Source organism: Psammomys obesus, unplaced genomic scaffold (assembly GCF_907164565.1).
Source record: "Psammomys obesus unplaced genomic scaffold, mPsaObe1.curated_primary_1811, whole genome shotgun sequence".
Classification (NCBI taxonomy): domain Eukaryota; kingdom Metazoa; phylum Chordata; class Mammalia; order Rodentia; family Muridae; genus Psammomys; species Psammomys obesus.
The window spans coordinates 3,561,411-3,576,693 of NW_026595981.1; the positions used below are offsets into that span (position 1 = coordinate 3,561,411).

Sequence of the window (15,283 nt, forward strand, 5' to 3'; positions counted from 1 at the left end):
GTGGGCTTTGGGGACTTTGTGGTGGTGTCTTCACACCTTCTGTGTTGGGCAGCAGGGTGATTTGTGAGAAAGGGAAGCCAAGCTTTCCGATGCAGTTGTGCTATCTAGCGGTCTAGGCTCTAGAAGGGAGAGGGAGGTGTACTGGGGAAGAGAAGGGAGCTTTTGGATCTGTGTGTGTCAGTGAGTGGAAGGTCTGTCTTGGGGCCCGAGGCCACACCCCCTCACATCCTGTGTGCATGACTGCAGGCCTGTGGGGTTGCGTCTCATGTCTACCTGTATTTATGTGACTCCAGCCAGAGGGCAGCTCTAAGGACAGCAGTGGTCCATCCAGGAGTCCTCAGCCTGCCACCAGCCCGGTACCCTCAGAGACTTCCCAGAGAGCCAAGAGCCCTGAACCCACGCTCACTATGAATGGCCTAGGCACTACCTCAGCCGAAGGGCCAAATGAAGAGGCTCAGGGGCTGTCCCGGAAGCGGGTGGCGAATGCCGTGAGGAAGGTGGTAAGCAAGGTCCTGCCTGGTGAGGAGCCTGGGAATGCCAAGGAGCCTCCAGGCCGAGGAACCAAGTCCCCTGAGCACCCAGCTCGAGGCAAGAAGGGAGAGAAGGCAGCCTCTGGTCCCAAACCCCAACCCCCACCGCCTCCTCCCCCTCCTCCTCCTGCTCCATCGAAGCCTGAAACAAAGAAAGAGGCAGCCAAAGATGAGCTTTCTGTGGGCCTGCGCAGTCTGATGTCCCGGGGCCGAGGCAAGGACCACAAGTCCCGTAGCAAGCAGCCTCCTGGGAAGGGAGAGAAGGCCCCCAGCCAGGAGCCAGCCTCCTCTGGAAAATCAGGCTCTCCAGACATGGTGGACTCCCCCAAGAAAGCAGGGTCCCCAGCCAAGCCTGAAACCTCAAGTAAGCGGCGCTCCCCAGCCCCAGCACAAGAACTGGCTGACCCAAACCTGGCTGGCGCGAGGTTGAACCCCTCTGGAGAGCAGCAGTCCCAGCCACCAGCCTCTGGTGTGCAGCAGGAGGTACCCCAGTGTGCCGCTAACCTCCCCTGCCCCTCACTACTCTTCCTTGAGGGCTCTGTGTCCTCATGATGGCGTCCTCAAGCTTGCAGGAGCCTCGCATGACCAAAGCTGGCCCAGCGTCATAGGCCTACCCACCATGGCAGGGGCTGCATGACTCTCATTAACTCTATGTCAGAACCGGCCTGGGCTCTGGTCTGGTTGCCGAGATGGGACGTGCTAACCAGCATTGCTGCATGCCTTTCCGTAAAAGTCAAGAGTGGTCTCTAGCCAGCTTGAGGCACCGTCTCCAAAGCTAAAGATCGCAGTCTTGGCAGATGAGTGCAAGGTGGAAATAGTTTTAAACCAGGTAACCCAGGCTCACATCCACAGCCATACCCCGGTGAGACTTCAGCAAGGCCCATCGCTAAGGGCCTGTTTGGCAAGTGGGGCGGGGTGGGGTTACAGTGCGGGTCCTTAGCCTCTTCTGTGAAGTCTTAAGTACTGGGAGTTAGTCATTTTTATATTTTGGGATGTTTTATGGTATACATGCTAGCAGCCACCTGCAGCAAACTTGCGTGACTATGTCCAGAGCAAACTCGTGAGTATTCTCCCTGCAGGAGGATAAAAGATCAACAGGTGTTGCCACCAACATAATTAAGAAAACTCTTCTATTTGGGGGACTCCTTGGGTTGAGTCACAAACAAGGGTTAAAACTTGCCTTGAAGGGCGGCTGTGTTGATCAGATCTGATGCAGGTTAAATGCCAAACCCGTCACCAGTACCCACAGCGGTAGGCCTGACTGTGATGCCGATGCTGACTGATGCTGTCACTGCTTTCTTCAGGCCTGGCCCAAACATGTATTCTGGCTGCAGCAATCCTGGGAAGCCCTGTACCTGGGTGACAGGCAGGCATGGCGAGCCCCTTTGTATCGGCACTACCCCATCTTCACGGTTGATGGCTCCTTGGCTGGCCTTGAGTTAGAGTTAGTTCTTTCCAAGCTCCTCTACCCGAGGGTCCTGTTGAGGTCTCACAGGATATGTGTTGGGGGGGTCGACATTAACTTCCACACTGAGCAGGTTCCTAGTGGCTAGAAGGAGAGGAGTGAGGTGGATGCCAGGGCACAGTCTGAGGGACCTTGAGGCACTTACTGGGTGCTTCCTGTTGGTAGCCATCTTTCCTGGAAGCTGCCTTGCCCCATTCTTCCTGGGTACTGCAGGATGTCCAGGAAAGCCAGCTGCCACCCTTCCGCACCTCCTGACCTACTCTGTCAGGGCAGTGTATTCCTATCCCCCAGGGAAGAGTTGGCAGGGGCTTTCTGGCCCGAGGATCAGGTTAGGAACTGAACTTCAGTCCCTTGGGGGAACCTGTAAGTAGGTAGGAAGTGTCCTGTGCTTGTCTTGGCCTGTTGCCTTCTCCCTCCGGCACACTTTTCCTTGCACTAGTGTGGAGTTGGAGGCTGAGACATGTCTTGACCTGGATTTCATCCCTTGTTCATCCTGGGACAGGAGCAAATGGGGAGGGTAACAGGGTTGTTCAGAGCGCACAATGGTAGAGAGAGTAACTTAAGGCCTCATAGGCACCTCCTGTTCCTTTTTTTGAATCATACAGTTTCAAAACTCAAATTGGCGCTCAGCTTGTCTCCCTGACCCTGCTCCACTTCTGCATCGGGTCCCAGTAACTTCCTGGGCTGAGAGCTTGGCGTGTGGTGCCCCCACTGTCCCCTGGGCCAGAACTAATGATGGTTTAACCTTTAGGCAGGAGCTGAGCCTGAGGTCCAGCTGAGTCCTGCAGAGGAGGCACACCAGCGACTTGAGAGGATCTTCACTGCTTCTGTAATGCCAGCTCTCTCTCGTGTGTGGGGTTCACAATACCTGGCCCTCTTCTTCCTAAGGCTGGTGGCTGGAGTGTGTGTGTGTGTGTGTGTGTGTGTGTGTGTGTGTGTGTGTGTGTGTGATGGAACCCCATGGCTGTTCACGAACCTTCACAATGGCTCTTTGGTTGGAGAAAAGAAAGCTGAACTTGATGAAATATTGATCCTCCAGACAGACTAGGGCCCAGTGACCATGGAGGGGCCCTTCATAGCTTTAGTCCCTTTCTCTAGCCCTGGTCTCCTACTTTGGGGATACTCATTGGTGTTGGGTTCTGGTGTATGACAAGACAGGAGTCAATTTTGATGCCAGGGGCCTAGACTCACGTGGATATTAACCTTTCTTATTCCTAACAACCAGCACCCAAGACTTGCCTGGCTCTCATTTCTGCCAGAAAGGCTTTGGAGGGCTTTGACTAGGCAGACTGTAATATAGAGGTCAAGGCTGGCTCAAGGGTTGGGCAGCTGACAGGTAGCCCTGTGGTTGGAGCTGGGTGGAATGATGCCTCTGCTTGCCAAGTGGTCAAGGTGCCTGCCCAGGGGTGGACCATGTTGCAGTGGGGGTTTGAAGAAGGTGTCATAGATTTAGGCTGTCAGTTCCATGAACTAGCTCTGAAGTGTAAATAGAGCCCCTGGTAAGGGAAGTGGCACCCCACGGCCTGTGTTGAGAAAGGAAGGACAGCTTTCTTTGTGTCTGTGTCATAAACAGGCTGGTGCTCTTGGGAAAGAAAAAAAAAAAAAAGAAAAAAGATCCCAGGGGCCCTAACCTTGGGTGTTGTGAGGTGACCTGGCCCTCCAGGGGCATGGAAGAGGGAGACTAATCCAGGGTGGACTGAATAGCCAGTCCCTCAGAGACTGGCCGGAGACAGAGAGAGTGGCAGATGCTTGTGTACCACAAGGAATAATCCACAAGACCCTTCCTTCTGTAGGGTCTAATGATAACAAGAGCTCCTACCCCCATGGTGGTCTGGCCTCTCCAGCCAAGCCAGTACTCCAGTCTTGGGCAAGTAAACAGTGCTGGCTCACTGGTCTAGGGGTGTCTTATGGAGGGTACCTGCAGTGCTCGCTACCTGTCTTCACCTTTCTCTCGTTCTCTCTTTGCTCGCTGCTGGTAGCTGGACCCTGAGGCCGCCTCCCCTGCCCACAGCCAGGTAGGGTGCCCCTGCCCCACCCAGGAGCCCTCTGCTTTCTCCGGTGACAACCCACCACCCCCACCTTGCACGTGGGTTGGCGTCTGTGCTCGGGCTTCCTGCTGGAGTGTAAGGCCTCTTTCCCTCCAGGTTCCCACTTTGTGTCAGGGGAGCCAGGGGAGCTGAGATGGTACAGCTGCGGCCCTTGGGGACCACCACTGCCCTCCCTCCCCAACCCCTTCCCCGCCAGCTTTGCCTCCTAGCCACTGAAGCCCGGGCATTTCTGCCCTGATCACCCTGGGTAGGAAAGAACCAAAAGACCTTTCTTCCTCTCCTTAGCCCCAGCCTGAGGATGAGATGTTCTTCACGTTCTGGTCAGTGTGAGAAACTTGTTTTTAGACAGGCCATGACCCTTTGATGTCATTCCTAACATGGCCATAGAACTTGCTCACTCAGGACAAAAGTTTCACTTGATTCATGTGATTTGAAAAAGACAAAACACAGGTGATTTGTTTTCTGAGACAGAGTCTCTGTATGTAGTCCTGGCTGTTCTAGACCTCACTATATAGACCAGACTGGCCTTGAACTCACAGAGCTCTGCCTGCCTCTGCCTCCTGAGTGCTGGGTCAAAGGTGCCCATCAAGACTGCCAGCTCAATCCTCCAAATATTAAAAGATAAAAACCCAGTGTGTTAAAGTTTTATCCCTTAGATAAATCAAAACATTGACAGCTTTGCTACGATCAGGCTATTGATCTCCCTTCTGTTCTGAGCTAAGAAATGTGATGAAGACTCTACAATATTTCCGCTCACCTGTTCTTGTCATTTTCTGTCCCTTACCCAGGGTTCAGTATCACAGGGTGGTGTCCCTGCCTCACTCTGGGGTTTCATGAGAAAGGGACACATTTGGGGTAAGAATCTGGGGTGTTGCCAGCTGGGGAGAGTGTCCGAGCCAGTGTAAGCCTGACACCCTGCTTCTGGGGTGCCAGCTTCCCCCAAGGTGCCATGACATTGCTGACGTGTTGCCCACACGCCACCACGGAGCCCGATAAGGTCCCTTTCATGTCCTCTGGTGTCCCTGTTTCCTTGTGCAAGTGTTGCTGTTAGGGGTGTCAGATCTGATAGCCCCACGCTCTGACAGTGCCTATTTTGATTGCTGATCTCTGACCTCAGGGGCTTCCCAGCTCTTTCACATCTACTTCTGTGCTTCCTGTGTTTGACAAAGCAGCACTGTCTCTATGCCCATGCTGCCCTGTGCCCTCATGTGGCACTAATATACCCACTAGGTTTGTGTAGCTTGTAGACTGTGACTTGGAGAAGGCGCTATCCCCTTGCCCACATAGAACATCTGTAGGCCAGAGCCCAGGGCCTCTTATCATTCCACAGTGCAGAACCCTAGGGTGCAGGAAAATGGCTCTTCCAAGCTTATGGCAAGAGGCCTTTCTTTTGGCATAAAAGAACCAGCAGTTGTGGCCCAGACATAGAATTCAGGGCTTGAGTCAGGTGCAGATCTCACAGGCTCCCAGGGATGAAGGGATGGGGCAGCTAGAGATGAAGCCTGGTGACTTGCTTTCCTGTGGCTGGTTCTCTGATGGTCACAATGCTCCCTGTGTCCACGGACCCTCAAAGTTGGTATAATTCCTAACCTCACTGTCTTTGTTGTCAGCATTCCTGGCTTCCTGCCCTCCTTTCCTGCCCTCTCTCTCTCACAGACACACACACAGACACACAGACAGACACACACACATATACACACATGTGTCCTGTGTCTCCCACCTAACCGTTCCACTTCGTCAGTGGCTCAACTTGAAGCCCTTTCCTCCCTTGTCGTTTCATTCCTGCTGTTCTTGTCTCTCTGTCTTTTAAAGCAGTGTCTGTTCATTCCTCCCTTCCCTCTATAGGCAAAGACGGAAGAGCAGATTGCTGCCGAAGAGGCCTGGTATGAGACGGAGAAGGTGTGGCTGGTCCATAAGGATGGCTTCTCCTTAGGTGAGTCTTTGGAGGTTGGGTATAGACACTGGGACTTGAGTCAAGTCTGGCAAGGGATTGCCTCTACTTCTGGTGAGGCCCGGTAGTGAGCAAGGAGAGGCTGGTGAGCCAGTGGGGAAGAAGGTCTAAGGAGAACAGTAGAACTTCCCAGGCCCAAGTCCAACCATCCCTGCTCTGCAGCCAGCCAGCTCAAGTCGGAGGAGCTCAGCCTACCTGAGGGGAAGGTGCGTGTGAAGCTAGACCACGATGGAGCCATCCTGGATGTGGATGAAGATGATGTAGAGAAGGTTGGAAGGAAGCTGCTGGCAAGGGAGGACACAGGCAGGGCAGGCTTGTCCCCTGTGATGCAGATGGGATCTGTCCTCATTGTCTCCTCAGGCTAATGCTCCCTCATGTGACCGTCTAGAGGACCTGGCCTCACTGGTGTACCTCAACGAGTCTAGCGTCCTGCACACAGTGCGCCAGCGCTATGGGGCTAGCCTGCTGCACACGTATGCCGGCCCTAGCCTGCTGGTCCTCAGCCCCCGAGGGGCCCCTGCTGTGTATTCAGAGAAGGTGTGCCTTCCTAAGGACCCGCCCACCCGCCTCACCCTGCCTTTTCTGGTTCTCTACTCTTTCTCTCTGGTGTCCACTGAGTTCCTGCCCACTCTTATAGTTGACTTTGGGAAGAGGAGGCAAAGGGTGGGGACAGTCTTTAACAGAGTGGTCGGATATCTGCATTTCCGTGGACGGCTTTGCCCTCAAAATACCCTGGGCATCTGTAGAGTGGCAGTATAGAGATCTGCGAGCCCCACAGAGGTAAGACTAGGTGGCCCAGCCCCCAGAGCCCCCTTCTTCCCTCGGTGCCTCTTCTGTTGAAGGTGATGCACATGTTCAAGGGGTGCCGGAGGGAGGACATGGCGCCCCACATCTACGCGGTGGCCCAAACTGCATATAGGGCAATGCTGATGAGCCGTCAGGACCAGTCCATTGTCCTTCTGGGTAGCAGTGGCAGCGGCAAGACCACCAGCTTTCAGCATCTGGTGCAGTACCTGGCCACCATTGCTGGCACCAGCGGGAGCAAGGTGTTTTCTGGTGAGGCGGGGCTACAGGGAAAATGGACAGGGGGCAGGGTATGGGAAAAGGAGAATGACTCTCCTAGATGCGGCTCTTCTCCCTTCCCCCCACCCCCCCGCCCCGTTCCTTATCCCCCTGAACGTCCCAATCCCAATCTCTGGGCAGTTGTTTTCTGGGACATCCTGGGGCCGGTGGCATGGAGGTAAGCTGTCCCTGATTTTCCTGATGTCCCTTGGGCCTGTGCTTGCAGTGGAGAAATGGCAGGCTCTGTCCACCCTCCTGGAAGCCTTTGGGAACAGCCCTACCATCATGAATGGCAGTGCCACCCGCTTCTCCCAGATTCTCTCCCTGGACTTTGACCAAGCTGGCCAGGTGGCCTCAGCCTCCATTCAGGTAAGAGGCATTGCCCAGGCCTAGGGAGCAAAGATGGACCCCAGGTTTCATGTCCTGGGAGTCATCCTCTCTACTACCTCATTAGCCTGGGAGTCTGCCCTGACGCAATGGAGGCCATGACAGCATTGGCAGGGCTGGTCAGTGCTGTCCCCATTCTGGCCCCCAGGCCTCCTGCATCATCTCCTTTCCCCTCCCCTCCCACTGTGGGGAACCTCCCCCCCACTCTGCCCACTCTCTGAAACTCAGGGACCTGAGACTTCTCTCAGGCCAGTGCTACAACACTTAGCAATGAAGTCAGGCCCAGGCACACTGATCTTCTCCCATGCTGAATAAAGTTTCTTTAAAAAAAAAATTACATCTGGGGGCTGGGGAGATGGCTCAGAGGTTAAGGGCCCTGACTGCTCTTCCAGAGGTCCTGAGTTCAGTTCCCAGCAACCACATGGTGGCTCACAACCATCTATAATGGGAGCTGATACCCTCTTCTGGCTTGTAGGCAGACCATTGTATACATAGTAAATAAATATATCTTTTTTAAAAATTACATTTGTAATCCCAGCATTCAAGGAGGCAGAGACAGGTGGATCTCTGTGAGTTTGAGGCCAGCCTGATCTACAAAGCAAGTCCAGGACAGCCAGGGCTACACAGAGAAACCCTGTCTCAACCCCCACCCCCCAAAGTTTACGTTTATTCATTTATTTGTGTGTACGTGTCTATACACATTTACACAGGCGTACCATGGCACATGTGTGGAGGTCAGAGGGCAACTTGCTGGAATCAGTTATTTTCTTCCATCATGTGGGTCCTAGGGATCAAATCCAGGTTGTTAGGCTTGGTGGCAAGCTTTTTGTCTGCCAAGCCATCTTGTCATCCGCTAAATGAAGTCTTCTGCCATAAGCATCCATCACCCTAGGGAGGCGGGTTCCTGGGAGCTGGGCATAGCAGTATCGCCCCTACCCCAAGAGTTGGGACTTTCTTCTTTTGCTCAGCTCTGCCTGCTACCTTTTTTGATCTTGGAGTGAGGTGGTTGAGCACTTGCAAATAGGATGCCCTGATGGGTCTCTGGGCTTGGAGGGTCAGGGGTGGGGGGAGTGTGACCCTTCCACACCTCTGCTGTGCCATAGACAATGCTCTTGGAGAAGCTGCGCGTGGCCCGGCGCCCAGCCAACGAGGCCACTTTCAATGTCTTCTACTACCTGCTGGCCTGTGGGGATGGCACCCTCAGGTGAGATGGGGTGGGGTAGTCTAATGGGACTCTGGACTCCAGCCTAGTGACTGGGATTTTGCCACCTTCTGGCCCACTGTGTTCATTGCTTGCTGTGTGCTGGCTCCAAGGTCGGCCCTAGCGGGGATGTTGAGATGGTATAGACTCAGGTCTTACTTACAGATTCAGGAATTACTTGGTCCTAAATCTTGGGGTCACACTGTATGAAAGGGACACACTGGCCCTTCACTGGTCAGTGGCCTCTGGGTCTGGGGAAGGAGCTCAGCTGCGCACAGGTGGTGGCTGGCTTGCATGCAGTTGTGCAGCTGCTGTGAGCTGAGCTGGCCTGAAAGCCAAGCCTTCTCCAGTACCCTCCAGCTGGCCCTGAGCAGCGCATTGCATGACTCTTCCATGTTCTTCAGACCGGCTCTCTGCAGGCCAAGCGGGTGGCTCTGGGCACCCTCTTCACTTTCTTTCGCAGCAGAGGCACAAATGGTCCTTCAGGCAGGCTCCTGGCTCCTCTTTGGGGTTCTAAGTGTACCCCTTTCTTCTAGGGAGGCTGGTGTCCCTACTGAGGCATCCAGCCCAGTTAGGAAAGGTGGCAGATCTGGCTGGATTATTGGGGCGATGGGCAGATGGAACACACAGTCTGCAAGCTGATTATTTGTCACCCCTGAGGAGGATATGGCCTTGGCCTGAGACCAACCCTCATACCGATGCCTCCTTTCTACCCCTAGGACAGAGCTCCATCTGAACCACTTGGCAGAGAACAATGTGTTTGGGATTGTGCCGTTGGCCAAGGTGAGAGCTGGCCTGTGGGGGCTGAGCTGGTGGCTCTGGGGCTAGAAGCCTCCACTGGTGGGTGTTTCTAGCCTGGCCTTGCTAGGCTAGGGGGTGCAGTGGTCTGGGGACTACGGGGAGGGAAGCCCTCTGAGGTTCAGAGCCGTCATGCCTGTCTACCCTCCAGCCTGAGGAGAAGCAGAAGGCTGCTCAGCAGTTCAGTAAGCTGCAGACGGCCATGAAGGTGCTGGCCATCTCCCCGGAGGAACAGAAGGCCTGCTGGCTCATCCTGGCTTCCATCTACCACCTGGGGGCTGCTGGAGCTACCAAAGGTAGTGGGCAGCCTGTCCTGTTACCCAGAATGCCTTGGAGGCCCCTACCCATGTGTGTGGCTATTTCTTGTCCCACACACTCAGCTGTTACCAGACAACCTTCCCCCACCCCCACACATACTTTGACCTGTAACCTGTCTCAGTCCTCCATGTCAGGGCAGGCGAGAGAAACATCTCTGCCCATGATTGCCTGAGGCTTGGCCTTAGCTATCAAGACTGAGAGCACAGAGAGGAGCGAGTGGGTGGCTCGGGTGGGGGTGGGGGTGGGGGGTTGAGGGATGGAAGGTACTCCCTCAGAGCGGGTGAGTGACGCCTTCTCATTCCCTCCCTGATAGAGCCCCTTGAGGAGCAAGCCGGTAACTGACCTTGTTGTACCTTGGGGTGTAGGGTCCTGCTTGACTGTCTTGGTGCTTCCCCGGGCTTCTGGGCACTGGGCTCATTCTCGTGGCAGGGAGAACTGGTCTAAGGAGAAGCCCTATGTTGAGAGTAGAAAAGGAGCTTGGTATCTGTGGGACCTCTTAGAGCCCCCCCCAATATCAGTTTTTCCTTCCCATTTTGCATCCGGAACCTGGGGCTCCCTGAGACCAGTTTCCCCATCGGTAGTTGCTGCTCTTTGTCCTGCATGTCAGGGTGGAGGTCCCTAGGGTGCAGCAGGCACCTGGTGATGGATGGACTTAGCTTCTGCACTTGGGACCCATGGCTTGTGGAGGGCTGGGGCGCGATCTGACTAGAAAGAATGGTTCTCTTCCTTGGATATTGCACTGAAGGGCCACGACTGTGGCAGCTCCTCACCCCTTTTCCTCCTGCCTTGCAAAAGGGTATGCTGGCTCCAGACAGCACTTCTGGCTTTTGCTCTGTCTTCTGGGAGATGTGAGAAAGTGAGGGTTGCTTAGCAGGAGTTGGGACGCATCGGTGGTTGTGGGCGCATGCAGGGACACGTGTCTGGGTATCTGGTCTCTATGATAGCAGCTCTGGGTCACCCTGAGTGGACCTTCAGACTTTGGGGGAGGAGAGTGTGAGGGTATGTAGCTGTGTTCTTCTACTCTGAGGAATCAGGCCCAGGTTTCCTCTGACCCTTCTAAGTTTCGACTGCAAATCGGATGCCCTGAGTGTTGAGTAGTGTCGTTCCCTCAAAGTTTCTAGCTTTCCCAGGGTTGTATGTGTGTGCACGCATGCATATGGTATGTGTGTCTCGCCCACGTGTGCAGTAGGGCATCTTCTGTGGGTCTCTTTCTCTGTCAGTGTGGTGATATCCACAAACACGTTCCTTTGAGACTGTGTACTTTTGTATCTCAGAGCCAAATGCAATCGCGTTTTCTTGCCTGCTCATCTTCGTAAGCCCCTGCCTCCCACAGTCCCTTCCCCAGGGCCTGGCTGGCTCAGTTGATGACTGTTTGCTAACACACTGTTTTTCTTTGCATGCTGCATGCTGGTCCTTTGCCTTACAGAAGCTGCTGAAGGTAAAAACCTTGTTTCTTGTTAGCTTTCCCTAATTGCTGTGATTAGACACATGTTGGCTCAGGCGCATATGTCTGTGTGGGCTGTTCCCTTTCCCCTGCGGCTCTGTTGCCTCTCCACAGTTGAGCCATTAAGGCGTCTATGGTCTCCCTTAGGGTAGGGTGGGGGTGGGGGACCCTAACGGATTCAGGGAAAGGACAGGTGCGGTTGCTCTCTCTTGCTAAGACCCCTGGCAGGCACAGGTGGCCCCAGTGCTCCTGCTGGGTAGTCCTCACCCTCTGACCCCGTCCTCAGCCAACTCAAGCTGGACACCCCTGGATTAAAGGGACTGTGTACCCTTTGGTGGCAGCCTGTGGAGTCGGTGTTTCTTTTAGGACTCTTTCCACCTTTAAGGGACTCTAAGAGCTGGCAGCTGCTGGCTACTCTGTTCCCATGCCGAGCTCAAGTGGTGTTATCAGGACTGCCTTTGGCCTTCAGAAGATGCCAACTTCCCCATCCTATGGGGTGAGGGTGCCAGAAGTCATGGCGGTCTTCAGTTGTCCTAAGGAGAACCTCAGGTGCTAAATCTTTTCTTTTTCCTACCCCACAGCTGGACGTAAGCAGTTTGCCCGCCATGAGTGGGCCCAGAAGGCTGCATACCTGCTGGGCTGCAGCCTGGAAGAGCTGTCCTCAGCCATCTTCAAACACCAGCTGAAAGGGGGCACCCTGCAGCGGTCCACCTCCTTCCGTCAGGGCCCGGAGGAGAGCGGCCTGGGAGAGGGTACAGGTGCCTGGGGGCCCTCGCCTGAGGGGTGGAATCAGAAGGCCTTGCCTGAGACTTGCTGCCATCCTGGATGTGGGAGGGACGACTGGAGTGGATAGATGCTCCCAGAGGGACAGCCCCAGGACTCCATGCTATCTGTGTGGGTAGAGAGCGTTCTTGGGCAGGGGGTGTGGCCCCAAGGACCGAAGCTACATGTGTGTCTCTTGTTGCACAGGCACCAAACTGAGTGCTCTGGAGTGCTTAGAGGGCATGGCATCTGGGCTCTACAGCGAACTCTTTACTCTCCTCATCTCCCTGGTGAACAGGTAAGCGCCAAGTGGACTACAGAGGCTCCCTGCTTTCTGCTATAGTAGAAATGGGGTTGTTGCTTAGGGGGTGGTGGCTCAGGCAGGGCTCTCTTCCACCAGCAGAGGACTCCCTGTCCCTGTCAGCCAGGTGGGAGCCCTGGGTGCTGGGCAGAGAAGTGGGGCCCCCTGTGTGGTAGGGCCCCATCCAGCTCTGACCCAGGCTCTTCCCGCTAAGGGCTCTCAAGTCTAGCCAGCACTCGCTCTGTTCCATGATGATTGTGGATACGCCAGGCTTTCAGAACCCCGAGTGGGGTGGGTCAGCCCGTGGAGCCTCCTTTGAGGAGCTGTGCCACAACTATGCCCAGGACAGGCTGCACAGGCTGTGCCATGAATGCACCTTCCTGCAGGAGCTGGAAAGATACAAGGAGGTAGGTGGCTGCCCCAGCCCTGCGCCCCTCTTCTTCCAGCCAGGGCATCCTGGGCAGGGTCTCTGCATGCATGCAGCACTGAGTCCCAGCTCTCTGACCCCACTCATTTCTGCCTTCTGGAGCAAGAATTTTATTCAGGCCTTGGCTATGTCCATCTCTCTCTCCCTCTCTTCCTTCCTTCCTTCCTTCCTTCCTTCCTTCCTTCCTTCCTTCCTTCCTTCCTTCCTTCCTTCCTTCCATATTCTTTTATCTTAATATACATACTGTGTTCTCCCTGCATGTATGCCTGCCCATCAGAAGAGAGCATCAGATGTCATTATAGATGGTTGTGAGCCACCATGTGGTTGCTGGGAATTGAACTCAGAGCCTCTGGAGGAGCAGCCAGTGCTCTTAACCTCTGAGCCATGTCTCCAGCCCCCCAGCTGTGTCCTTTCTTTGTGGACAGTCTATAGTCCAGGAAACTGAAGGCATATTCCGAGTCCCAGGGAGATCTTGGTGCCTCTTTATGGCATCCTTTTCAGTTTGTGAATTTTCACAACGCAGTGTCTGCCTCAAGGTGGGACTTAGGTGCCTCTTCTCCCAGATCCCAGTCTCAGATCTCTTAGAATCTAAGATGGTGGCTAGCTATCAGGCCCCTCCCTGAAGAGGTCTCTGGATGTGAGTTCTGGGATTTCTTTCTCCTTCGGAAGAGGATATGTGTCTTGGATAAGAGGAGACCCCAGAGGGAGGGATGTGACCTTGTCTTCGTGAGTTCTAAAGACGATTGTGTGAGATGCAGAGAAGGCTTATTCTGCATTGCCTAACCAACTGATGCAGATAGCGGCAGAATGTGACTGCTGTTTGGTAGAAAAAGAGATTATGAGAATTTTAGCTGTCAAAAAATATTGAGTATTACCTTGGGAGGTAATGAGCAGTTTGTCCTTCAGGATAGTTTAGGGACTCCTGCATGGAGTTGAGGCATTAGATTGCTGTCACCAGAGGCCCTGCCTAGCCTGCTCTTATGGCTACGCACCCTTCGTGGCCCCGTGTGCATTACTGTCGTACCTTCTTTCCTAGGAGAACATCGAACTGGCATTTGATGACTTGGAGCCGGCTACAGATGACTCAGTGGCTGCTGTGGACCAGGCTTCCCACCAGTCCCTGGTAGGCATGTCAGGAAAGCCCAGGCTAGCCTCAGCTCTTTCCCACTCGATTGCCTCTGGTCGAGCCCTCCCGGCTGAGCTGCTGCTGGGGCTGCCACTGTGGTCTGAGGAAGGGTAATACCCGCATATCACGTACCAGCCAACTCCAGGGCTCTACCCTTCAGCACTCAGTCTGGCTGGGTGGTGTACACTCTCCTGCCTGGTCGGGAACCATCATCCAGAGTCCCAGCCAAACAAGTCCTCCTTCTCTCGCTACCCGAGGCTCAGACTCTGTCCTGAGCCTAACTGAGCTCTCAGTGTACCTGCCTCAAGCCCTGACATCTGCTGCTGGGGGGTGAGGGGGTGGGGGTGTGACTCTAAATCCATCCTCACAAGAGGAAAACAGACGCAGTCTACCAGGGCCTGGGTGAGGAAGCAGCGACACCCTTAAACAGCGTCAAGTGTAAAATGCCCAAGGGGACAGACAAGATGTGAGTCCTCACCCCACAGCCTTGGGGACAAGCTGTCACCCTCTCTGCTAGTATCTTGGACATCTTGTTGCCTGGGGCACTGGCTGGCTGGTCTAATGAGTGCTTGGCATTTGGTGATTGTCTTCAGTTCAGGGATTTGCAGCCTATACTGTTTTTTGGAGAGTGCTATTTTTGCTTTTCAGCAAAATTCTTGATCTGCTTGGCTCTCCCTGTTTCCTTGCTGTGGGCCTGCTGGGCTAGCAAGGCATGGGAACAAAGGCGTATAGTGCCAGGAGGCTCTCCAGGGAAGATGGAGATTCTGATCCCAATACCTGGGCTTCCATGGTGGCCTCCTTGGAGAGCCTTTGCCATCTTCAGATGGGAGGAAGCTGTCTTGGCGTCTCCTGAGCAGCAGGGGGCAGACGTGTGTTAGGCTGCAAATCAGTCATTAGGTTTCTGCTACCTGATGGTTCTAGGGCGGGGGTCTCCAGGGTCTTACCATGCCACTCCTTTCTGCCATTCATCTTCAGCTAACAGAATGCTGTCACCATCCATTGGTCTTTAGCCTTCTAGGAGTCAGACTGACTCCCTTCTATGGGGAGGGGAAATAGCACTTTTCTTATTTTTCTTGTCTGCCAGGCCCTAAAAGCCAAGCAAGAGTGAGGTGTGGGCAGTTCTTCCTGCCTAAGGGAGACAAGGGAGACACAGAAACACGGAAAAGGACCTTTCAGGCCAGATGTAGCCATAAGCTTAGCCTGTTTGGTCTCCGTGAGGTATTAGGAAGCAGGATTCCACCCTCTCTTGAAAAACCCCTGGCTTAGAGGCTGGGGGGTGGGGGGGCAGCTAGCTGATTGGGTAATGCTCTTACTGTGTAAGCATGAGGATTAGAATTCACTCAGGAGGCAGGGGATCCCTAGAGCAAGCTGTCTAGCTAGACTAGCCAAACTGGCAAGTTTAAGCAAGAAAGCCTGTCTCAGTATATAAGGTGGAGGCAAGCTGAGCAAGATACCAGACATTA

At 54.3% G+C, this 15,283-nt stretch overlaps 1 protein-coding gene across 11 annotated transcripts in view; it reads left to right on the plus strand.

Moving 5' to 3' along the window:
* The window catches only part of Myo18a (myosin XVIIIA), a 103,494-nt gene that overhangs the window by 48,662 nt on the left and 39,549 nt on the right, over positions 1 to 15,283 (plus strand). For 2 of the 11 annotated variants that reach the window (XM_055619910.1, XM_055619916.1), the window contains exons 3-16: positions 3,975 to 4,010; positions 5,889 to 5,976; positions 6,157 to 6,263; positions 6,355 to 6,531; positions 6,837 to 7,050; positions 7,283 to 7,425; positions 8,547 to 8,647; positions 9,364 to 9,427; positions 9,594 to 9,738; positions 11,187 to 11,198; positions 11,786 to 11,962; positions 12,174 to 12,264; positions 12,482 to 12,674; positions 13,731 to 13,817. In XM_055619910.1, the coding sequence (XP_055475885.1) occupies positions 3,975 to 4,010; positions 5,889 to 5,976; positions 6,157 to 6,263; positions 6,355 to 6,531; positions 6,837 to 7,050; positions 7,283 to 7,425; positions 8,547 to 8,647; positions 9,364 to 9,427; positions 9,594 to 9,738; positions 11,187 to 11,198; positions 11,786 to 11,962; positions 12,174 to 12,264; positions 12,482 to 12,674; positions 13,731 to 13,817 (1,635 nt within the window). Of the gene's footprint in view, positions 1 to 3,974; positions 4,119 to 5,888; positions 5,977 to 6,156; positions 6,264 to 6,354; positions 6,532 to 6,836; positions 7,051 to 7,282; positions 7,426 to 8,546; positions 8,648 to 9,363; positions 9,428 to 9,593; positions 9,739 to 11,186; positions 11,199 to 11,785; positions 11,963 to 12,173; positions 12,265 to 12,481; positions 12,675 to 13,730; positions 13,818 to 15,283 lie in introns of all 11 variants that reach the window. The other 9 variants (XM_055619912.1, XM_055619918.1, XM_055619913.1 and 6 more) reach the window with 6 other exon arrangements.